Here is a 25,862-nt window from a genome sequence, read left to right as displayed (position 1 = left end):
GAATGTAATTTATACTACATGTTGTGTGTTGCTTTAAAATATACAATTTTACATGTTTGAGTGGGTGTGGAAGTTTATTCAAATGTTGTATGTCCACTGTATGCCACAACCTGCCGCAGCCTGTCGAGAGTGAGGATGTTCTCCACAGCAAGTACACTGCGCAGGTATTTCTCTATAGCTGCTTCACTGTTGCCTGACTGATCATCATCCGTGCTGGCGGCCAATCTGGCCAGCATCTCTCGGTCTTCTGGCCCGTGGAAATCCTGAGTGACCCAGGGTACAAATTAGTAAAAGGAAAAATACTATATTGTCTGAATCTTAAGTCACACTTTTTTAAATTTGGCTGCTCTGGAGTAAGACCTATGGCTTGGTAAAACAAGTACAGTGGTACATCTACTTAAGAACATCTCTACATACAGAATTTTCAGGTTAAGACATATCTCAACGGGAAAATATTGCCTAGTGTTAAAGAAATTTCAGGATAAGAAAGGCAAAAATACAGTATGGCTGGTACTCGCAGCACCTAGAGTTGACTGAAAGTAACATAATTAGTAACTGCTCTACAACTGGCTATTGTCTAGCATTCCTGACATCTGATTGGGTTAGAGGGACTTTTATTCTTTACTCTATTCTTGGTTTTGACATGATGCACAACTCAGATTGTATGTTTATTGTGCAATAATCTAATTGTAACATATCTGTTACATGTTTTGGTGCATTTTATGCACTATAAACGATTTATATCTGAATTTTAGAGGGCTTGGAACGGGATTAGGGCATTTACATGGAAAACCAGTCTCGATTTACAAAATTAAGTTAAGAAACTACTTCCAGAACCAATTAATTACGTAAGTAGAGGTACTACTGTAATATTGTTTTGTTCACACTATAGTTATCTGAATAAGTCCTGTAATTACTCGTGTTTATCAGGGAATTATATATGTCCGGGTAATCTAAATGTGGCAGCGCGAAAGCTAACATAATGTCCAATCTCGATTTACAGCTGGTAATCGTTGTATTTTTAGGAAATTTCTATTTCGGCCACATGGGGGAAACGACGCCACTAGAAGGTCCAAGATGGAGGAATCTTTACACCTGAGAGGAAACACGTACGATTCACGTGACGGTGAAAAACCTCTACAGGAAGGATTGATTGGAATTGATTTGTTTTCTAAACTTGTATGTCTATTCCTTGAAGTTCAGTCACTTCTTTCTGCTTTCAACAGCATGTTCTTTCACCTAATTAAAAAGTAGTAAAAGCATTGAGACTATTGAACGGGCATTTTATGGGCTCACAATGATTGAGCTGTAAGCTAAATGTAATTTCTGATTCAAAGGTACATCGTCAAATTCGACAAATAACAATTCAAAAAGGTGGCCAGTGGTAGAGTGGTAAGCACGTCTGCCTCACAGTTCTGTGAACAAGGGTTCAAGCCTGAGCCCTGACCAGTGTTGTTAATCTTACTTTAAAAAAGTAATTAATTACAGTTATAAATTACTTCTCCCAAAAAGGTAATTGAGTTAGCAACTCAGTTACCTGAATGTAAGAGTAATTAGTTACTTGGTAAAGTAACTGGTGTTACTTTTCATGTTTTGTTTTGTTTTTTTCAATTTAAAAAACAACAACAACAACAACAAAAACATAGGTCACACTATGTGAAGTTCAAAGGGTTTTTGGGACAATTCCCCCTAGCCCAATTCTTTACCCTAAACTTGACTAGACACAGAGATATTGTGGATATTGCGATAAATAGATAGTAACCTTTGCTATGTTTGTAAGTCATTTAATGTTGTGAATCAACCGTTAAAGTTGTTAAAATTGCTCCTGTTATTACATTAGTTCCCTTCTGTCTACTTTCTACATGTGAAAGTTTTAAAACTGTTTCATCATTTAAAGATAGATTCAAGTCAAGATTTTGCCGTTTTAGGAGTATTTTAGATATAAAGTCACTTAAGTTCCCTAGGAAGGGTTTCTACAACAGAGCCTTCCTGAGAAGTCTACTGCTTTAAGATGGCGGCTGTTTACTAACACTGGCGAGTGCATAATTTCGCATCTACTTCTCTATACATTTGCTAACACCGCCGAGTCTGTCAATTTGCATCTAGTTCTATATACAGTCATGAGATATGTAGCGTGGCATCATGTGGGCGTAGTTTGTAGGCTGTCGGCTGCAGTCAGGTATTATTGGATCCACCTAGCCTAGCGTCACGTTTGCAACGGCGTCACAACTCCCTTCCCTCCGCCCTACTCCCATTCTTCTTTCTTTGTGTCTCTCAGACTTTTCTCGCGTCATTCAACCAACGAAGTAACGCATAGTAACGCACGCCTTTACATCCTCAGTAACATTAACTGCGTTACAAACATGAGAAAAGTAATTAATTAGATTACTCACTAGTGAAAAAAATAACACCGTTATACTCTAATGCCGTTATTAACAACACTGGCCCTGACCTTCCTGCGTGGTGTTTGTATGTTCTCCTGTGACTGCATGGCTTTTCCAGTTCAGAGTATACTCGGCCTACTGCCCATAATTAGCTGGGATAGGCTCCAGCGACCCTCGTGAGAATAAGCACTACGGAAGATGAATGAATGAATCAATGAATAATTAAACAGTGCAACTACGAAATGGGTTTCTATTTCCTTCTCCAGTGGTCTCAGAGGTAATCAGTCACTTGCTTGTGTAATTCAGTCATACTTGGAATGACTGAAAAAAATACTATAGGATTGTAGGTAGTTATGAATTACTAATCTGACTTTTTTTTTTTTTTTTTTTTTTTAATTTTTTTTAGAAATGAGCAATATGCTTTTTGAGTTCCTCAGTTTGCATTGACAAAAATTGATTCCATATTACTTACCAAAGTAAAAAACAAAACAAAACAAAAAAACTATGATATAGACACTTACTCCCGGTATGTTTGAGACAATTTCAAAGGTGACGCCACATCCTGGGATGGTGCTTCGCTGGGACATCTTCTTCAGAAGACTCTGGGCAAAACCCTACATCACCAACACATGCAAAATTTCTAAAAATGATTTCTCAATTGTTCTTTGCAAAGTAAAGCAAATACTTTGTAGGAAAAAAAAAAGTCTTCATCTGGATGACGCCAATGAACTCACTCACTACCAGTCGTTTTCAGAGCAATTCATTATGTTGGATATTATATCATAGTTTTGGAGAATTTTTGACCGGGCTTTCAAAACTCAATGTCGATCGTATAATGTGAAAAAGTTGTAAGTTAAGCAAAACAAAACTCACCTTTTTACCAGTGACATTAACACAGATGCGTTTCCTCAGGACCAACTGCATGTGGGCGGGGTGGCTCAACTCAACCACAACACGGATGGTCAAATAGACCCTCTGCTCACTAGTGGCCACACGGCTGAGCTCGGGACACTCATGTACTGTTGAGTCCCAGGATGCCTCAACCTTCACCTAGACCACAACAAAAAATAAACAAATAAAAAAAACTTTTAAACAAATACTTTTTTAACCACTTACTGAATTTGTACTCTTCAAGAAGATTGGTGAAAATAACACTAGTTTTGCATGTCACCTTACTTCTGAATTGTGGTGTTTCACAATGTGAAGGTCAAAGAAGTCGTCTTCATACTCCCCACCAAGATATGCATCCACACCGCCTGCTAGAGGGGCTGAGAGGTTTGACTGGAAATCATCAGCTGCAACGCAAAAAATAAAGTTGTGAGTTCACCACTGATTTGGTGAATGGGAGTTTTGTTGAAAGACTACAGACAAAATACCACTGAGATCCAGAAATAGGACGGGAATGTGCGTTTCCATTCCAGGTACAGGTACTCTGTAACAGAACAGCTTGTTTGGCTTATTTGAATAAACCACTTAGTGATGACAGAGGAACTGGGAAGGGTTTGTTCTTATATGCACACACCTTTCTACTGGTGCTCCAGGAATCCCACTGCCAGCTGAAGGCACCAAAACAGCATTGCGTTCTTCAGTGAGTGTTAGACGGCACTCCAGCAGCTGGGACTCCCTCTCCAAATCATCCTCTGATTTATCTATATGCATAGACACGAGTGAGACTTGTGAAATCTCTGGTAATTTGGAGGAACAATAATCTTTTACTGCATTTATTACAATTACAAATTTATAAGTAGAAGTGAAGTTCAAAGACATTTTTGTGGAGTGTAATATTACATTTGTACCTGCTTTGGAGACTATTTTCTGCAACTGCTGGTCCAGATACTCCTGTCTCTGAGTGAGCGTGGCCAACCACTGTTCTCTCATTCTCTCCAAATCCACTTCCTTTACACAAACACACCCAAAATAAACTTTTGATTTTCTGTTCAGCAGGAACATCACTTTACTTTCACCGAATCTGTGCCATCTGTGAGAGTAATCCTTGAATACTTACTTGGTAGCTGTCCATTTCTTCATCTTTAGCCTGAAGAAATAAATGTTTTTAGATTAATATTTTGGTAAACATAGTATATATACACACTGTGTTCCAAATTATTATGCAAATTTTATTTCAGAGTCTAAAAAGAAGATGCCTGTTGTTTTTCCATTTACAGTGTATCACAAAAGTGAGTACACCCCTCGCATTTCCCTCAAGACAGCTCAAAATATAGCCATTATTATCTAAACCCCTGGCAACAAAAGTGAGTACACCCCTTAGAAACTATGTACATCCCTAAATGTCCAAATTGAGTACTGCTTGTCATTTTCCCTCCAACATGTCATGTGACTCAATACAGGAGCGCTGTCAGCATTGCTGCAGAGATTGAAGAGATGGGGGGGTCAGTCTGTTAGTTCTCAGACCATACGCCGCACTCTTCATCAAATTGGTGTGCATGGCTGTCACCCCAAGAGGAAGCCTCTTCTGAAGACAGTACACAAGAAAGCCTGCCCGTCTCATCAGACCATAGGACATGGTTCCAGTAATCCATGTGCTTTGTTGACATGTTTTTAGCAAACTGTTTGCGGCCTTTCTTGTGTTGTCCCATGAAAAGACATACTTAAATATCTGCAGAAATGCGAGGGGTGTACTCACTTTTGTGATACACTGTAAGTGTACAGTCTGTGAGACCAGAAATCATGTTTATTTCATATTACACACAGTATTTTATGCTCCTGAATGAAATGGACCACTTAGATGTGTGTGGGATCGGTCGATATATTCATTCAAATTTTTGAATCCTGTGCCCTGAAAATAGGTAACTTCTGGCCAGTCTAGGATTGAGGAAGAAGGCGGATGTGACGTCAGGGGATGAGATCATCTTCACTATACAGCCATACTATTGTATCCAGAAGGACTGCGGAGTCAGATCATTTGCGGACCAATTTGTTTATTTTTCGGGTCACACCAGCCCAATGTGTTGCAGGCTTTTGCTTCTACACCAGGGGGAGCAGTGTGAGCCTTTTTGGGTTTCCAAAAGATCGTGTTCACCATGAACAATGATCCGACAATCCAGGGACCATTGGACAGACATGGAAGTAAGTAAGCTACATGTTTTACTTGATGTCAAATACTGGGATCATGGTACACGTTTTAATAAGGAGGTGGATTGCATTTTGTGGGTGACAATGCTCCCTGTCGACCGAGAAGGCGGGAGTACCCGCTTCCCTTGGCCAGCGACCATGGTGTGTGACAAGCTGCTGGTCGCCGGCTGGTGAAGGCGGGAGCGCCCGTGCTTGAGCAGCCTAGCGCTCTTGTCTCTGGTTCTCAATTGTGTCGAGACATCCACCCCCCTCGGCCCTGCTCGCATGCCTGCCTGCCTGGAGAGCAATATCCTCAGCTTGGGCCCGGGAGCACCCTGCTCTCGTCTCCGGCTCTCAATTGTGTCGAGACTCCCACCCCCCTCGGCCCTGCTCGCGTGCCCGCCTAGAGAGCGCTATACTCGGCTTGGGCTTGTGCAGCCACACGCTCTGACGTCGGCCGGTTAGTTCACCTTGAATGCGCCATTTTTGGCGTTTATTCCCCTGCTGCGTTCCCGGTGACAAGCACTCCCGCCGGACGCCCGCAATCATTGCTCTGGGTCCGGCGGGACTGCCTGCCGGGGTCGCAGGAGGGGAACGACGAGCCAAATTTGCTCATAGCCGGGGGCTGGCCGATCGGTGAAGGCAATTACCTCCGCCCCTGTGTGTGACAAAAGGTCGTAGCAGGTGCCAGAGCACTATAATGACAGGAGAAGCTAAACGGCAGATTTAAAGAGGTATTTGTCATCATCCGTGCAATGCCCAATTGTTGTATATAGTCGAATTGTCTCAATATATAATTTTAATTCCAATAATAATGCTATTTAAGATTTAATTTGTCATGTCATATACACTTAAAACTCATGAGTGGCATTGTGTCTCAAAGTTCTGTAGATCACGTACATCAATCTCAGACACCTGTGAGAAATTGTCTTTTTTTGTTTTGTCTTTTTTTATTCTGCCTTTATCTGCACAAATTTGCCTGTGCTCTGAATTAGCAACTAATTTCTTTGCAGTTCGATGATCTCACCAACGTTTTTGGGAAATATGCAATGTTTTCATACGCTGAGCAAGGCTACTATCTTACGCTTTTCAGCAGCAGTGAGACGGTTTTTCTTCCCCATATTGCTTGAAACCAGTTTTCCTTTAATTGGGCTCACCTGAGATTGGGAGTCTGAGATTGATGTCCATAATGTACGGAGCCATGAGACACAATGCCCCTCATGAGTTTAATGGAAAAACAAAAACATTTTCTTTTTACACTCTAAAATCTATTTTGCACAATAATTTGGAACACAGTGTAAGTAACTGTCCTATTTAAAGCAGGAAGGGCAGCGGGAAGAGTCGGTGGTTGGCATATTACGAAGGATCAATGCAGTCCAATGTCCCTAAAATAATACTATTACTGCACTATTAATATAATCATATCCCCTTACCAAGTGTGAGTCATTGCCTTTGGGTGTATTTTGCACCTTGACATCTCCAATGGACACAGAGAGGATGGAAATGGAGATGAGTGGCATTGTGCCAGAGTCTGGCACAGAACGCAACTCCACTTGGATTCTACGAGACTGACCCTAGATGGAAAAGTAAGAAAGAAAGGAAAAAAAAAAATATATATATATAATGAGTAGCCTTCACAGCCAAGTTAATTCAAACCAAATACAGACCTGCCTGAGCTGAAATATTCCACCAGTGCGTACGTCCTTAGCAGGAAGAACTTCTACGGGTGTGAACTGCCCTGCGTCATTTAGTTCCATTAGCTGCACCCACAGCTCAACCCGCCGAGTCACTTCGCTCCACCTGCCAAGATGGGAGAAAAGCACAAATTGATTTGCTACCCCGCCCATCTATTTTTTTTTACTGCTTGTTCTAAACAGGGGAGCAGGAGGGCTTGAGAAGCGGGGACTTATTATTCATCATCACAGACTGCTTACAGACAAACAACAATGCACTCACAATCACAAGTGTAAGCAGCAAAGTCTTCAAAAACCCCAAAATTCCTGTTTTTAGAATGTGTGAGCAAGCACACGACACGCAAAGAAAGTTTAGGAAAAAACACACACATCTATGCAGACGTGTAAAATCATACTCCGCCGTTAAGTATATACTGTAGATAATCCTAGAATTGGAGGACATTTTGTCTCTTGATGTCTTCACTTTGGTTTTCTAATATTCATTAATACAGTGATCCCTCGTTTTTCGCAGTTAATGGGGACCAGAACCCGCCACGATAAGTGAAAAACCGCCAAGTAGCGCCCACCTCCCCAAAAAAGTGTGTTCAATGTATTCATTCAGATTTAGCATTAGAAAGAGAGAGATATATAAGAAAATGTTTTTCATCTTTCCCAAAGTATAATGAAAAAAAAAAAACTTTTATGTAATGAACGGTTTTTAAGGACTTCAAATATAATAATAATAATGATAAGTTTTAAACATGTTACTGTCCCACTGAATTATTTTTAAACAAGAATACAACAGAAAAATGCTTGGCTTTATTAAATGCTTCATTGAGTGAGTCCACTCAAATCCGCTCAGCTGCTCACTTACACACAGTGAGTTGCCGCAGCAACTGTTTAACAAGTTAAAGGATGTTTGACGCATGTGGCGTTTTGATCTTGCCAGACAACCGAACTTCAAATATTAAACGTTGTCAATCATTGTTTATCTTAATAAGCAACTCCAGTGCACTCACTGCCTGACCAACAAAGAGGGAGAGAGAGAGACTATGCGATCGGGTCAGGAAAGCTCATCTGTGTGTGTGTGTGTGTGTGTGTGTGTGTGTGCGTGTGTGTGTGTGTGTGTGTGTGTGTATAGAGGCAAAAATCCCGGCAACACAGAGAGAAGTTAGCCTCCTAACAGAGCTGAGCAAAGGTGTGAAACCTAAGAAGGAACTGCCCAAGAAATATAGCAAGCTGTCCACAGCTGAGGCACTGGAGACTGCTAAGCAAAGGCACACAGCCCTAGCTAGCCGCCTAAACAGGTACGCAGGAGAATAAATACTATGTTCTCCAATAATCCAGCTAAGGTCTACTCTCAGTGGCAGGGTAGCAAGACCATAGCAGATCCACCCAGGGCTGAGACTGAACGATACTGGAAGAGTATCTGGGAAAAAGAGGCGTCTCACAACACTTACACCCAATGGCTGGCAGACCTGCAGTCAGAACATCGTAACATCCCAGAACAAGACCCAGTAGTCATCACAACAGCAGACATCCAGACAAGACTGTCCAAAATTAAGAACTGGACAGCTCCAGGGCCCGACAAGATTCATGCCTACTGGCTTAAGAAGCTAACTGCACCCCATGAACGCCTCGCAGGACAAATGAACCAGCTGCTGAAGTCGGGGACCCACCCAGAGTGGCTAACCCAAGGTCGGACAGTCGTCATCATGGAGGACCCCCAGAAGGGAACAGTACCATCCAACTACCGGCCTATCACCTGCCTCAGCACCACATGGAAGCTCCTATCAGGCATCATCGCGGCTAAAATGAGCAGGCACATGGAGCAATACATGCACAGGGCACAGAAAGGGATTGGCAATAACACCAGGGGAGCCAAGCACCAGCTACTGGTGGACAGGGCAGTCGGCAGAGACTGCAAGGCCAGGAGCACCAACCAGTGCACTGCCTGGATCGACTACAAGAAAGCCTATGACTCAATGCCACACACATGGATACTGGAATGCTTGAAGCTGTATACCATCAACAGGACACTAAGGACCTTCCTCCAGATCTCAATGGGGCTGTGGAAGACAACTCTAGAAGCCAACTCAAAGCCAGATGCACATGTGAGCATCAAATGCGTTATCTACCAAGGAGATGCTCTGTAACCCCTGCTGTTCTGCGTAGGCCTAAACCCCCTCAGCCAGATCACCACCAAGAGTGGTTTCGGGTACCGGTTCTGAAGTGGAACAACCATCAGTCACCTCCTCTACATGGATGATATCAAGCTGTATGCCAAAAACGAGCCTGACATCGACAGGCAACAGAAGCTCAGTAAGGAGGAGGACCCTGAGAAGATATCATGGAAGGACAAGCGCCTGCATGGTGTGTACCACTGACAAATTGAGGGGGTAGCTGACATGGGGAAAACTTACCAGTGGCTAGAAAAGGCCGGACTGAAGGACAGCACGGAGGCACTGATCATGGCAGCACAAGAACAGGCCCTAAACTCAAGATCAATAGAGACTGGGGTCTATCACACCAGACAGGACCCCAGGTGCAGGCTATGCAAAGAGGCCCCTGAGACAGTCCAGCACATCACAGCAGGGTGCAAGATGCTGGCAGGCAAGGCATACATGGAACGACATAACCAGGTAACAGGCATAGTGTACAGGAACATCTGTGCCGAGTACGGACTGGAGACCCCAGAGTCAAGGTGGGCAACACCTCCAAAGGTGGTCGAGAACAACCGAGCCAAGATCCTGTGGGACTTCCAGATCTAGACAGACAAACTGGTGATGGCCAACCAGCCTGACATAGTGGTGGTGGATAAACATCAGAAGAAAGCATTAGTGATAGATGTAGCAATCCCGAGCGATAGCAACATCAGAAAAAAAGAACACAAAAAGCTGGAGAAATATCAAGGGTTGAAGGAAGAGTTGGAGAAAATGTGGGGAGTGAAGGCAACAGTGGTGCCAGTAGTGATCGGAACACTAGGGGCTCCAACAGATACCAGGAACAACGACTGACGTCTCCATTCAGAAGAGCGCAATCCTAGGGACAGCTAAGATCCTGCGCAGAACCCTCAAGCTCCCAGGCCTCTGGTAGAGGACCCGAGCTTGAAAGGAGGGACCATACCGCCCGGGTGGGCGAGACGACGATTTATATTGAAAAAAAAAAAAAGTTTGAAGCGCAAAGTACCATGGGGATCTCTGTAGTAGGCTTGATTAGCTCAGTTCGCAGATCAGTTTTAACCATTTATTATCTGATTTGTTTAATATTTACAATACTTGGCATAATCAATGTTACATGGTTGCAAATATTTACTCATGTTAGCTTTTTGTAAGGAGTAAAAGCTAGGCGCTTCTGTATTGTAACTGACAAAGAGAGCACACTTACTTATGTAAATAACAAGCAAAAAAATAACACAATTACAGGGTTGCATGAGGTAAAGTGAGATATTCAATCAAGGCTAACTATTTTGTATATTGTATTTTTCAGGCTATAGGTCGCACAAGTCAAAAAATGTATAATAACGAAGAAAATAACTTAAACTGAAGCATAAGTCACATTTTTTGGAGAAACTTACTTAATAAAAGCCAATTTCAAGAACCGATATTGCAATCTAAGGACACTTTGGAACAATGTAGTGAGTAACGTAGGGTAGTGATCCCCAAACACCGGGCTAGGGACCGGTACCGGTCCATGACGCATTTGCTACCGGGCCGCAGAGAAATAATTTGTTAAAGACCACAATCTGGACAATGCCTCTTGACACATCAATATGCCTGTCTACTCTTGATTAATCCGAGTAGAGATTTGAGTCTGTTGCCCTCTAGTGGTTGGCCGCCATTGCTGGGGTGTTTGCACACCTATAGCAGCAAAGCATCAACGCTGCTGTGTGCTGCGGATGCTTCAGCAATGGTGGATGGGGTACTTCCAGTTGTTTTGCTCATATTAGTAGTAAAATATTATATACATACATATATTATTCATATATTATTCATATATATATATATATATATATAGTTTCTTTTTTTTTTGGTCTGAGGGTAACTCATATATATACATTATTCATATATATATATATATATTAGTTTCTTTTTTTTTTTGGTCTGAGGGTAACTCAATTTTCTCAGAAAGTGCTTTAGCATGTTTTAGCATTCTTTTATGTGGATTGAAGTGTGGTTCGTAAAATATCCTCTAATTATTTTTGTTTCAGTGTTCGAACCTTCTATTAGTGATTGTTATTTAATTGTGTGAAAGCAAACCTCTCTCTGAGTGAGCGGGTTTTGGCCTGAATTACACCAAGGTCCCACAGTGCCAGGTTTCTCCGATGATTGTCCTGTTTGTGACCATACACTTCAATAGCCACCGCACCCTCAGACAAATACTCCAGAAAATCCTCTGACACTGGTACAGACAACTCCTAAAATACAATAAAGTTTGAATCAACCATTTCATAAGGAACTTGAATTATACCTGACACTTCACATTAATCGTTGTAAATAGTAAAGTAATACCTTGGAGCTGTCAAAAACAACTGTACACTGTGGGTCTTTGGAAGCAGATGGTGACTGGGACCGAGACATCTCTGGAGGGATGAATATTGGTTCTGTCTGCCCACAAAAATGATACTGGCAGAAGACGAAGTTAGACAGATGACGAGGAAGACCGGTCGCCTGGAGGATTTTCACCTGAAAGGAAATCAGATCAGCATTTTAGCTCATTTTTGTGTAGGTCATACCACACAAAATGCTTCAATACTCATTACATGAGAGTTCTCACCACACAGTTGAGTTCACGCTCCTGTGCATCTCCATCTGAGTTACTTTGTTGTGGGCTTTCTTCCTCTGAGCTTTCTGTTCCTCGCCACACCTCAACATGAAGCCGTCCTGCCACCTGACAGAAAAATAATATAGAATTTGTTTTGGGAAAATTTTTAATGTTTCTGCCTTGACCATAGTAGATTAATTGCCGTAATTTGGCCGATTAGTCGACTACCGTAATTTTCGGACTGATTTTATAAACCGCTACTTTTCTGTTCTGTTTCTTTTCTTTTTTTGTTCTGTACTTTTCTGTGGCTTATGGTGCAGTGCGGCTTATTTATTGATTCATTTGGGTTAATAGGTAACACTTTATTTGACAAGGGCATCATAAGACCGTCGTAAAATGGACAATGCCCATGCCCGGGCAACACTTTCAAGTCTGGATTTGTGGAAGATAGCTGGGGAAAATGTCGGCCGCTGTGTCTGACTACACTCGAAGTTGAAGACATCGAGGATGTGCATCTTTTTGTTGCACTGCTGGTTGCGATTCTTCTGCAGGGGCTCGGAGCCCACTTGATTCGTCAGATCTTCATGAAAGTGCTGGAAAGGCAAAGGAGATCAGTGGAATTGGCCACTATTGCCGTCAGCGCTATCGAACTGAATGTAAACACAAATGAATGCTGTATGTTTGTTTGGATTTGTCACGCATGAAAGGAAAATAAAGACAGGGAAAAAAAGAAAGATAATTATGACATGACACTATCATGAGCATTACTGAATGCTTATGACAGATGTTATGAAGTGTCATCTGGAAAATTATGTCACTAACTCCATTTATGTCTAGCTCTGATCTTTTACATCCATTCAAAAGTGAGATAATTTGCCGGACACCACTAAATGACACCTGTTACAAGCATTCATTAATGCTCATGACAGTGTCATGTCATAGTTTTGATTGTGTAATGACAGTTTTATGGTGCCACTGTCAAATAAAGTGTTACTAAAACCCATAACTAGCAATTAATTAAACAACTGGAACAGTAACTGAAGAAATAATGAGCACAGGACATTAATTTTAATTGTTATTTACATCTGTAGTGCTGCAATGCATGCTAGGAGGCATGTTGGACAACAACAGTGTTGACAGCAGGTGGCAGCAGAGGTTGAATGTCTCCCCCAAGCGGGCAGTGATGGCCAAATGAAGCTTTTTGAAGCAATGATGGTTCATTTGGTCTTATGGCAGTCGTATGTGCCGCTGTCAAATAAAGTGTTGCCGGTTCATATCTTTTGGTGTAAATATCCTTGTTATTATATCATTGTTTTCTAACGCAAAAGCGTATACTTGTAAACCTGGGCGTCGCCAGACATATTTCACATCATGCGCCGATTTAAAATGGTGATATTACTCTATTCACTCCATCTGCACATGGCTCCTTAATATGGTAATTTATGCACGTAGCTGTGATAAGCATATGAGTTGATACTTCCTTGAAGCACTTTCGGGAGATATGCGGTGTCTATGTGTGTCGGGAGATCTGACTTCCCAAGTTGGAAAATCGTTCGGATGTGTTGTAAAGTCGTATTGTGGGATAAAAACATGGTTGCTACTAAGAAGGGCAGCCTATTTTAATGCTCCAACGATACATCATAAGTTGAGTGACTGTTTGGAGCTTTTTATACACACCAAGTAATAGAGAATAATTTTTTTCAATTACTCCAATAAGATGTGAATGCAGCATCAATATTAGGGTGCGTGTGCCAATCATACAGTAAACGGTGCAAATGACATCTCCCTACCTGTTTTACAGGTTAGTGCCAAATAAACTGCCCATCCTTGTTGTTCGTTTCTACCTCTGTGTTGATGTTTGTTTGGTCACCTATTCTCATGAATTTTAAATTCAAATGGTTCAACTTTACTATTTACGTATCAGGCAGTCAACTGCGGTAAACTACGCTGTTCGCCAATTGAAGTAGATTAGCTGAAGTCTTTTAGCTAACTGGCTATGAACACATTGACAATTATATGTGTTTTAGTGAGAGGCTCTCACTCAAGAGCTTTGTCTCATATTGTGTTGATATGATATGTGAGATTTGAACTGTATCGATACTGATGCTTTTTATCGCAATTTCTTTATATGACCAAAATGAATAGAACCAATGTGTATGAATTAATTGCCTAGCTTTGGGATATAACCTCTAATAATTTCGTATGTGTGCTCATCATCATTTCCAGCTGTTTTACAAGCATTTTATTTGTTACTGCAGTTCCTGTAATCTGTAACAAGATGTATTATTTTTAATATTTCTATTTGACTCAAACAACATTACTCTTGCTAATGGATATTAGAAAGTTATTTGCTCGCAATAAGGATAAATAGGCAAGGAGAAATAAGAGAGGTAAGCTAGGTAACCCACCTAGGCAACATGAACCACCTTTAGGTCACAACCTACCAGTTGAGAAACACTAGAGCAGCAGAGTGTAGGAAGAGGTAAAGGAGAAATGGAAGTTGATGAGCATGAGTAGAGGTGAATTGACTATCAACAAGGGATGTCCCAATTTTGATTTTGAATACTGATGACTGAAAAACCAAAACATATCTTCTTTTTTTAAAGAAATTTGTGTTTTTGTTCTATTATAAATAATTTAAACCGCTATTTCTGACTTTTCATGGTAGATAAGTGCTAAAAATAAACTTTAATCGCTCGCCAGTGCCTCAGTATTGTATTCGGTCTAGTGATGCCCCTGACCATCGCCATAATTTGGCCGATTAGTTGACAAATCGGGTCATGCTGTTACTTTTACTTTTACAGGTACATTATTGTTATTATACATTTTCGCGGGAAATGTGCATTGGACCCAAAATCTATCTGTTGAGAAAGGTTTGTGAATATAATGTAACGATGTCAAAGTATCATAGGTTTCCAACACAAATGCATATATTTTGCATAGGGCTGTCAAAATTATCGCGTTAACGGGCGTTAATTAATTTTTTTAATTAATCACGTTAAAATATTTGACGCAATTAACGCACTAGGCCCGCTCAGACAGATTTAAATGTCAGTACAGTGAAAGGCCAACTTGTTAATTGTGTTTTATGGAGTTTTTCCGCCCTCTGCTGGCGCTTGGGTGTGACTTGCATATGTGATGTGTCGTACTGTCGCCCTCTGCTGGCGATTCAGTGCAGCTGATTATTTGGGTTTCAGCGCGCTTTTCTGACGTCATTATATGTCGACGCGAACTCACACTAATAGACAGTGCTATTCAGACCAGCTAACGTCCGCATCCAGTATTCAGTGGCAGTTCTCATAGCCCCATCACACTGTTTGTGTCTAATACATGCATCGCTTGTGAGTTATATTGCTCCTGTTTATATTCATGAGCATTAGATAGTTATTGATGATGTGTATCTGAATTTGTTCACATATATGGTGAAATGCAGTTACATTGTTAGATGCTTGTGAGCTAATTGGCTAGTGCTACTGCTCAAATGGACACGTGTGTGTATATTTTATGTTATTTTGTGATTTATGCAAGTTATTGACACATTGCCTTGTTATTTTCAGTTTTACAAAAATACAAGAAACGTGCTCCTGTCAAAAAGAGATGACTTCAGTAAAGCCCATGCAACTTTGCCACACCGTCTGATTTCTTTTTGGAACTTATGTTCGCTATCTGTCAATCTGTGTACTCACACACATTGAGGACAGAATAGGGCTACTAGTTTATTTTTTGATTGCAAATTTTACAAATTTTATTAAAACGAAAACATTAAGAGGCGTTTTAAATAACATTTCTATAACTTGTACTAATATTCATCTTTTAAGAACTACAAGTCTTTCTATCCATGGATCACTTTAACAGAATGTCAATAATGTTAATGCCATCTTGTTGATTTATTGTTATAATAAACAAATACAGTCCTTATGTACCGTATGTTGAATGTATATATCCATCTTGTCTTATCTTTACATTCCAACAGTAATTTAGAGAAAAATATGGCATATTTTATAGATGGTTTGAATTGCGATTAATTACGATTAATTAATTTTTAAGCTGTAATTAACTCGATTAAAAATTTTAATCGTTTGACAGCCCTAATTTTGCATATAATTCTTAATAATTTCCAGAGATCATCTGCTTTCATTGAGGATTACAGAAATCAGAATATTTAGCAATGTCTTTTTTTGTCTTATATATTTATAAAAGCAAACTTGAATAAGGCGGAAAACACAGACAAGACTGAAAAAGCTATTTCTGCTCTTGCAACCCTCTATAAAGTCAACTGCTGTATTTTAAGCCAAAACAACTATTGTGTTTGGTAGAACAATATGTCTATATGCTGGCATAGCAGATTCATGGCCCATTAAGCGCCCGAACTGTTTTTAATTGGTCCCTTCTACCCAGGAAACCCTCGTTTACAGACGTCGCGCAACCGCTTTTGAATCAACCCAGCCATAAAAAGAATTATATTTATTATTCAAAATGTCTGTCATTTTTAGCTTAGAATCATTATTCAGTGTCCAATATTTTGTTTGAAAAAAAAAGGCTTTAAAAAATTATTCACTCTCATATTTTAAACTTTTAAACAAATTACGTCAGAATGGAAAAAATGGTGTCTGAAAAAAAGTCACGGATAACTGCCTGCTTATTTGTATTTTTTTTTTTTTGTTACTTTCGCATTTTCCCCGATATGTTAGATGATAAATAATCGATCCAAACAAAGAAAAACGATGGGGGCAGTTGTCCTCACGCCAGCGAGTGAATGCCGGGCTTTTTTCCCCCTCCATAGATAAAAGTTTTTGTCTCTTTTGTTGCGCCGCCATCTTTGCAGAATTTGCAGTAAAGCGTTTGCATCGACATCCGTCTTTATAATGAATGGGGAAGTGACATATGCTGTAAACCAATCAGCACTCTTGTTGTTGTTTTTTTGTGTGGCAGGTTTCCTGCCACCCTCCTCAAAGTTAATTAGTGCCGGTAAGAGCGATACAGACCCCCTCAAGATATAAAAGGGGTGTCACTCAACTAGTTGTTAGTCGACATATTATCACAAATGTTATGAAAAACATACTTTTTAGAAGCTCAGAAAAGAGTATTTGGACAATTTGCAGGTCAAACACGTCTCCGTAATGACTAAACATCTGTTAAAATTGTTGTCGACTAATCTGATAATCAACTAGTTGATGATTAGTCAATTAATCGTTGCAGCCCTACTTGACTCTAACCCCGGTAACACACAAGAAACGTCAACGGCGCGTCAACGATCCCGCCGCGATAACTCACCAGTGACGCTCGGCGTCAATTTCCATAGGACGCGTTTTACGAGCAGCGCGTCTGTGGAGCGGCTCGATCAGTTCACGCGAGGATTGCAAGATCGCACGAGAGTAGCGGGGTTTTAAATATAATAAAACAACAACCATTTGCCTTTCAGACCCCGCGTATTGGTCAGCTTTCTTTCTGAAAGAAAAAATAAGTCCTGTGTGCTAAAGCGAAAAGCAATCCCAATGACAAAGATTTTAACATGTGTTTTACAAATTAAATTCCTCAAGCATTTTTTTCCTCTTATGAACATTTTTCTAAAGCTTTATTGATTTTCTCAAGTTAAAGCACCGCACAGAAATTAATAAATTGTGTATCAGGATTTGTGTATTATTGTTATTATTTAATTAGAGGTACCGTATTTTTCAGACAATAAGTCGCAGTTTTTTTGCATAGTTTGGCTAAGGGTGCGACTTATATTCAGGAGCGACTTATGTGTGAAATTATTAACACATTATGATATCATTTCACATGTTATTTTGGTGTTTTGGAGTGACACTGATGGTTTGGTAAACTTGTTAGCATGTTCTTTATGCTATAGTTATCTGAATAACTCTTAATAGCTATGGCCACGTTAGCATTCTGCCTTTGGCAATGTGTGTTCAATTGTATTATTGACTTTTTTTATATTGAAATGCATGCTTTTAGTTTGTGGCACTTTCACGCCCACGTGAGGGCGCACTCGCACTTGCTTACGTGAAGAAGACCGCTCACACGCATTTTATGGCTGGTGCGACTTATACTCAGGTACGACTTGTAATCCGAAAAATACGGAATTTAGTTCATTTCAATTTATTTTATTTATATCGGCTATCATTTATTTTGTTATGTATTTATGTTTTACAAATGTCATCTAGTACTCATTTATATTCTATATTTGATATAGTATAATTTTAGTTCCTATGTGAATATTAGTTCCTACTTGTTTTGTTGTGGTAGGAGGGTTTTGTATTGAATACGGGGGTACTGATGCACCGAGATGAAAAGCAGATGAATACGGGGGTACTGATGCACCGAGATTAAAAGCAGAGTTGATACTGTCCTGCAGTAAACCAACAACAAGTAAACTGTGACCCGATCTACCCACCGCCTCAAGAGATCTGAAGGACTCACAGTAAGTTACGATTGCATATTATTTTGAAAATCGACCGGATCCACCGTATTTTTACACGAATGACTTCCGTATGCCCGATCCTACCTAGTAGTATTGACGCAGGAGGGCCGCGTCTCGCGTCAAAAAACAAACTCTGCCGTTCTTTTCGCGTGCGACGCATTGAGCGCTTCTGGGACGCGTCCAACACACGGCCGCACTGCGACTGGTCTGCACTGACTGATTGACTTTAACGTCCACGTTTCACTGCGTTATCGGGGCGGAATCGTTGATGCGAAGTTGACGTTTCTAGTGTGTTACCGGGTAAGACTTACCTCTCCCTTCTGGTTGATGATGGGAACTGCGTATTGTAGTTTTACATCATAAAACAGACAAGCCAGAAAAACATTGGCCACCCCAATCAGACTGTGGTTCTCCTGCTCATCAAAAAATGGGTCAGCCCGTTTGAAATAAGACCGCATCACCTGTGTTTCAAACAAAACGATACAAAACATACAAAAAAATTGTATTCAATCAACTTGCCCGCATCATCTGAAAGCAGTGAAAAATTCTGAATAAATCTTGTCAATTTCTATCTGTATAACAAACAACCCATAGATGCACTCTTCTGACTCACCGGGTTGTCTTCATCAAAGTCTTTCCATTCTTGGTAGAGATCCCTCATGTCCACCAGCCTGTTCTCCATCTTCTCCATTGCCCATATCTGCTTACCTCTTCCTTTACGACGAACCTGAATGGCTGGCTCGCTCAGCACCACGTCGCGCTAATTTATGTTTTTGAATGGAGGCATAAATGTGATTTTATGATTCAAAATGATTTGTACCAGATTGCATGTCTACTTTGTAAAAAAAAATGCAGCATTTCTTCAAAGGAGTCCTTATTATCCTTTTACCTTCCTATTGGCATCCAGATTAGCAGCTGGTATTTGCAAAGTGACCAGGTAATCGGTCCTTTTGTTGAGTTCCTCTGCAATGAAGCAGGCCTCCTGAGCCAACAGGTTGGCGCGAACAATCTGCTCTTTCAGACGTCGAAGACTTCGAGTAATCATAGCCTCTCTTGAAGACAAAAACATTCAATATAAGGCTTGAAAAGTCAACCATGGAAGAATTGAAAAAATTCCACATTGAGGCCTCACCTGTCTTCGCTCCAGCGTCGCAAACGTTTGTGAGAGCCTGGTGATGTTCCAGTGGCGGAAGCACTAGATGGTAAGCCTGACAAGTCAAGGAGATTCGGAGACCTCTCCGGGTTGAGCCGCTGGCGAAGCTGTTGCAGCTCTTGCTCGTACATTTGTCTCTGGCGCTCCAGGGCGCAACGTTTCTCCTCCTCGTGCTGCCTCTCGAGGGTCTGTAACACTGACTGCAAGGGGTCTGAGGAGGTAATCACAATCACATTGAAAAGTCAGATGGTGCCTTCCAATCCACCCCTATATTACCCACAAACTCCCAAGGAAACATCTCTCTTTCTCTCTCTATTTAACCATATTTATTAATCAATGCAAAAAAAACAAAAAAAAAACACTGTACACTTAGTCCCTGGGTTACGACGTACCCGACTTACCTGATTTCGACTTTATGACGCCTGTGTCTCATCTGCCATTTTTTTTTTTTTTTTAAGTCGCATAAACGGTACCTTATTGTACCTAAGAGTATATTTTACTTTATTTTATTAATACGACTGTTCTGCCCTTTGGCGAAATGTGTATTTGATTGTACAGTGGTAACGCGACATACAATCGCTTCGACACACGATCTTTTCGAGATCCGACGTAAAATTTGACTAGTCATTTGTTTCAACATCCGATGACATACTCGAAATATGATCATTTTTGACAGCGCCACAGTTTCTTTGTTTTGCCGGAAGACGGACTCATGGCTGATTTTCTTGTGAGAGAAATCAACACGGGATCCAAAAAGGTTAGTGCAGGAAAGGTGCAAAGTGCAAGAAAAGGTGATGCTTACCATTGAAATGAAGATGTAAATGATAGCAAAATATAAGCATGGTGTGTGCATCCATGAACTGGGTCGACAATAGGGCCGTAGAATGTCGATCTCGGCCGGTGGTCCTCCTCCGTTCGCCAGTCTTTATAAGTTAAGGTGACAATTCTTATTGTAGTAACATCGTCAAAGAAATTGCCAGCTTTGTCAGGTTTCTTCCATCAACTTTAGCATCAAAACAGGAAGTAAAATAGAACCGCGCTCTCTTGCTCAGCATCACGTCAGTCCCGCGGTGCGTTCAGGTACAGCAAAAAAAAGTCCGCCACATTAGAACCTGATTCGTTACATTATTACAGGTATTATCATTATTATTATTATTCTGATATTTATTCATAATCTATTTGTTTTGCTCTTTGTAATAGCTATTTGCAATAGTAACAGGAGTATTTATTAAGGATTTAGTGCAGATTTTTGGGCAGTGTAACGAATTCATGGAATTATAATGTATTTTTATGGGAAAATCCTGCTCGACATACGACCATTTCGACTTACAAACAAGATCCTGGAATGAATTAAGTTCGTATGTAGAGGTACCAAGGGTTCAATCCCGGGCTCCGGCCTTCTTGTGTGGAGTTTGCATGTTTTCCCCGTGCCTGCGTGGGTTTCCTCCGGGAACTCCGGTTTCCTCCCACATCCCCAAAACATGCATGGTAGGCTGATTGAACACTCTAAATTGTCCGTAGGTATGAGTGTGTGAGTGATTGGTTGTAGGTCTCATTGTGCCCGGCTGGCAACCAGTTCAGGGTGTACTCTGCCGTCTGCCCGTAGTTAGCTGGGATAGGCTCCAGCACCTCTGAGACCCTCGTGAGGAAAAGCGGCTTGGAAAATGAATGAATGAATGAATGAATGTAGAGGTACCACTGTATGTTGATTTTTGTTTTTTGATGATTGCTTTTATTCTGGCGCAGGAAGCGTAGAGCAGTTTTACACGCTACTTTTCATGGTTTTGGAATAGGAGTGGGAACCTCAGGGCACCTCACGATACGATACGATTCGCGATACAAGGCTCACGATAACGATTATATCACGATACAGCGATTATCGATATATTGGTCAGAAATTGGATACATGACATTCTACGATACAACTGTTGAAACGGAGAAAAAAAAAAAAAAAGATATTTGAAAATAGAAAAAATACTGTTTAAGTCATTTATTAAACAGTGACACCTTTTCTGTGCAACATTGCTGTAAAATATAAATCTACTGCTAATTGTGCCCCTGCACATATAGAGGAAACCAACCACGACCACTGATATCGCTTGGAGAGATCATGATGAATGGCACCCTTAATTTCTTTAAAGTTTTAAATCTTTAAAAAAATAAATTTAAAAAAAGTGCCGTAGGTGTCAGCAGTTGAGCTTGGAGTGGGACAATGATAAAATTGGTGGGTCTTTTCTTCGTATATGAACTTTGTTGCTTGGTTTGAGCACTTCCGCCAGGGGTCCCCAAACTGCGGCCCGCGGGCCGGATACGGCCCGCAGCCACATTTGGTCCGGCCCCCTGAACAAAAAAAAAAAAAAAAAAAAAAATTGTAAAAAAAAAAAAATAAATAATTTTTTTTTTTTTTTTTTCCTTTTTTTTTTTTTTTTCTCAATAGAGTTATTTATGTCCTGGCTTTTTTCTGTGAAGAACTGAGCAATGGTTATTTGGTTATTATCTATTTAATTAATACAGTATTATTATGATACTGATGATATTATATTATATTATATTATATTCAGGGGTGCACATAAGTGGTCCGCACATGCGTACTGGACGTAGACAAACGCGCTGGCCCTCAACGGCTTCCATACGCTTTTGCGTACCGATGGCTGACCACTCTATTTGCGGCGGACACGAGAAAATAACTTCGCAAAATGTCGATGAGGCAGGCCACACTGAGTAATTACTTCAGTGTTCCCCCACCCCCGTCAAAAGACAGACAGACGACAGAGACGTCACCGGAGCTACCGAAAAAAAGGACTTTTGCTGAAAAGTGGCTACAGCAGGTACCATGGCTAGAAGCGAATGATGCTCGCACGGAAATGCGGTACAAAATGTGCCGTGAGAATCCCAATGTCGCCGATTAGAGCAACTCATTTTATGTAGGGTCAAAGAATTTCAGCCATCCAAACTTTGAAAAGCACGAAAAAAACAGAGCATGTGGCAATTAAGCAAACTGTCGATGTCAAACAGGACCCCACTCGCCCTATAGACATGTGGCAGAATAGGGCGGAATAAAGGTAATGAACAGCGACATGCACTGACAAACGTGTTTTTGCTCACATTTTACAAAGCTAAACATGCACGTTCAATGAGGTCTTATGAGGAGGACATCCCACTTTTAAAAAGGCGTGGAGTTAATGTGGGAGCCGCATAATGCCCTTTATTTTGAATTGGTGCTTTTATGTTTATTTCTTTACATTTCACTTCAAAGTAATGGCAATTTTGTTGTGCCAGTTGATGTTAATCAAGCATTAACTGTTAATATAATTAATCAAAGTTAATTGGCTCTAAGTAAAGCTTGTCATAAATTTATCGCATCAGGTGGGTCGGCTCTCAAGCTCAATGAGGACCAAGTCACATCTCCAGGTCCTCCTCTGAGAACCTGGGCAAAAAAATTATGTGCACCCCCGATTATATTATATTATATTATATTATATTATATTATATTATATTATATTAAGGGCTGTCAAAGTTATCGCGTTAACGGGCGGTAATTAATTTTTTTCATTAATCACGTTAAAATATTTGACGCAATTAACGCATATGCCCCGCTCAAACAGATTAAAATGACAGCAGTGTCATGTCCACTTGTTACTTGTGTTTTTTGTCTCCCTCTGCTGGTGCTTGGGTGCGACTGATTTTATGCACCATGAGCATTGTGTAATTCTTGACATCAACAATGGTGAGCTACTAGTTAATTTTTTTGATTGAAAATTTTACCAATTTTATTAAAACGAAAACATTAAGAGGGGTTTTAACATAAAATTTCTATAATTTGTACTAAAATCTATCTTTTAAGAACTACAAGTCTTTCTATCCAGGGATTGCTTTGACAGAATATTAATGTTAATGCCATCTTGTTGATTTATTGTTATAATAAACAAATACAGTACTTATGTACAGTATGTTGAATGTATATATCCGTCTTGTGTCTTATCTTTCCATTCCAACAATAATTTACAGAAAAATAAGGCATATTTTAGAGATGTTTGAATTGCGATTAATTACGATTAATTTTTAAGCTGTGATTAACTCGCTTAAAAATTTTAATCGTTTGACAGCCCTAATTATATTATATTATATTATATTATACTATATTATATTATATCATTTTTATTTTATTTACTTTGGTTCCGTGAAGAATCCAGAAAGAGTTATTTGATTGTGGCTTTCTGAAAAACAATACATTTTTACATTTAGGCACTCCTGCAATCGTCACACTTTTTCTGTTACAAACTGACCCCGGCCCCTCATCAGAGAAGAGAAGGGTTATGTGGCCCTCACAGGAAAAAGTTTGGGGACCCCTGACTTCCGCTATCTGCTTCAGCATTTAAGATGTCAGACTTGCTCAGTCACAGTCTTCCTCACCTTAAAAACAACAAAATAAAACAAAAATATTAGCTATTTCTTAGCGTTTGAGTTGAAATCCTGATTTTTTGTGTGTGTTGGTAGTATTGAATTAAAAAAAATATGAATTGAATGTATAGAAATTAAAAATTCAATAATAACCTATTTTTAATATGTAGGCTACATCAATAATTACCTATTTTTAATATGTAGGCTACATTAATTATCATGCACATCACTTTATATATCTTGGAACCTATTCAAACCATTTTTATAGCTCATTGTATCAAAATGACAGTAATAACAGTTTGTGTAGTAAACTAGATGGAAATTGGTTACCAAATAAATCGGTAAATTCATGTGGGCTTGTTCGATATTCATTTTCATCCAGTTTAGGGTCCTGGTTTATTTTATATCATTCAACACCAAATGTCATCAAAATAATACATGTAAATTAAAAAGTCAATTACATTGCAAAACTTTCTTACCTCAAGTGATGAATGCGAAGCAGGGAAGAAATCAGGTGTGCCCTTCGTCACCAGCTCCCAGTGAACCTTATTTTTGTTAGACAATTGTTGCATACAGCAAAGTCCTTGTTCACCTTACTTCCTTTCTTGTTGGTGTAAAATCTAAAGTGTGTCCCCATGTGTGATTTGTGGCAATATTTTTCTCATTTTTTCCTCCACCGTTCTCACGGAGCTTTTTTATTTTTTCAACCCACTTGGAGCTGCCTCTCTTCTTCTCTAGACAACTTGTGCGCACTTTACCCTCACCGCCACTCCCGAGCGCCCCTTGTGGACCTCCAAGGAATTGCTCAACAAACATTGAGCAGTTTACAGCATCCATACTCCATTGTATGGCAAATATGTTAAATAAAAGTATCGATTCTTGGCGGGAGTATATCGATAACCCATCGGGTTGCAAAATATCGCGATATATCGCTGTATCGAGATATTGTCACACTCTTATTTTGGAAGCACTGGTATGTACGTATATGTGCCTTTTAAAAGTGGGTCACTGGGAGACCCAGTGTTGTTAATTGTCCACTTGTTATTTTTTAAATTATTATGTTTTTGATATCTTGTGTTGTTGTGATTTGGACATTGAGCATGTTAAATAAATCTGTCTATCGATTGACATTTAGTCAATAGATAATGTTTATCCACCCGTTTGTAGTGTTCAATTGTGTCAGTGGTTTTGTATGCATCTTGCACTCCATCGCAAGCAGTCACTAACAAGATCTTCTATGTACTGTCTATCATCTGTCTTTGATCCTTTCCCTGTCAGGCAGAATGCCTCACAGTGATCTTTTTACAAAGTTATTAATACCTACCTGTGCATGTAGGCCTGCACAATATATCGTTTGAACATCGCCATCGTGATATGTGCATGTGCAATAGTCCTATCGCAGGACGTGCAATTGGATTTTTTTGGTTTTTTTTTAACATAAATGTTTGTTTTGAGCCATATAAGCAGCAAGTGTGCAGAGACGTGGCGTCCTGGATCCGTTTTATATACATCAATCTTCATAATTCACAGATGAAGCCCCTTAGCCTGGAGTAAACTGTACTATATGAATACAATGTGGTCTTGATGAGTCAACCAAAGTCTTCCCAAACAAAGCTATTCAAGTCGCAATATATTGCAAACCCCCAAAAAGTCGCAGTGTAAGTTTTTTCCAATATCGTTCAACCCTAACGACATGATTGTCTTTGTTAATGGGAAATTCTTATCCAATTTAGTGGCAATGGCTATGTGTGTTCATTACTTCATAAAGTATTAATTTTCATTAAAGTATGATGACTAATGATTCCTCCGACTTGCAGTGCTACACTGAGTTTGTCACTGTGAATAAATATTTTACACGACAGGACTTTATATTGTTGGCAAGACAGTGATTAAAGTTGAACAGTCATGTTGTTATTGGTAGCACTACATGAAAAAAAACATAGCCACCCCCTAGAATTCAGCGAGAGGCGCCATGAGTACCAAAGGGGATT

General features: G+C 40.0%; 1 protein-coding gene across 4 annotated transcripts in view; it reads right to left on the bottom strand.

Moving 5' to 3' along the window:
- The window catches only part of LOC130907928 (kinesin-like protein KIF13B), a 129,488-nt gene that overhangs the window by 41,092 nt on the left and 62,534 nt on the right, over nt 1-25,862 (bottom strand). For all 4 annotated transcript variants that reach the window (XM_057823465.1, XM_057823464.1, XM_057823468.1 and 1 more), the window contains 17 exons: nt 19,450-19,681; nt 19,207-19,369; nt 18,931-19,077; nt 18,629-18,778; nt 11,906-12,019; nt 11,641-11,814; nt 11,389-11,546; nt 7,124-7,256; nt 6,890-7,030; nt 4,390-4,419; nt 4,181-4,280; nt 3,907-4,033; nt 3,761-3,816; nt 3,561-3,679; nt 3,258-3,434; nt 2,906-2,998; nt 111-263 (listed from right to left, as the gene is read on the bottom strand). In XM_057823465.1, the coding sequence (XP_057679448.1) occupies nt 111-263; nt 2,906-2,998; nt 3,258-3,434; nt 3,561-3,679; nt 3,761-3,816; nt 3,907-4,033; nt 4,181-4,280; nt 4,390-4,419; nt 6,890-7,030; nt 7,124-7,256; nt 11,389-11,546; nt 11,641-11,814; nt 11,906-12,019; nt 18,629-18,778; nt 18,931-19,077; nt 19,207-19,369; nt 19,450-19,681 (2,267 nt within the window). The remainder of the gene's footprint in view (nt 1-110; nt 264-2,905; nt 2,999-3,257; nt 3,435-3,560; nt 3,680-3,760; nt 3,817-3,906; nt 4,034-4,180; nt 4,281-4,389; nt 4,420-6,889; nt 7,031-7,123; nt 7,257-11,388; nt 11,547-11,640; nt 11,815-11,905; nt 12,020-18,628; nt 18,779-18,930; nt 19,078-19,206; nt 19,370-19,449; nt 19,682-25,862) is intronic.

Source organism: Corythoichthys intestinalis, chromosome 19, assembly GCF_030265065.1.
Source record: "Corythoichthys intestinalis isolate RoL2023-P3 chromosome 19, ASM3026506v1, whole genome shotgun sequence".
NCBI classification, from domain to species: Eukaryota; Metazoa; Chordata; class Actinopteri; order Syngnathiformes; family Syngnathidae; genus Corythoichthys; species Corythoichthys intestinalis.
Note: the sequence above shows the minus strand (reverse complement) of the source record. Positions and strands in the feature narration are given on the sequence as shown.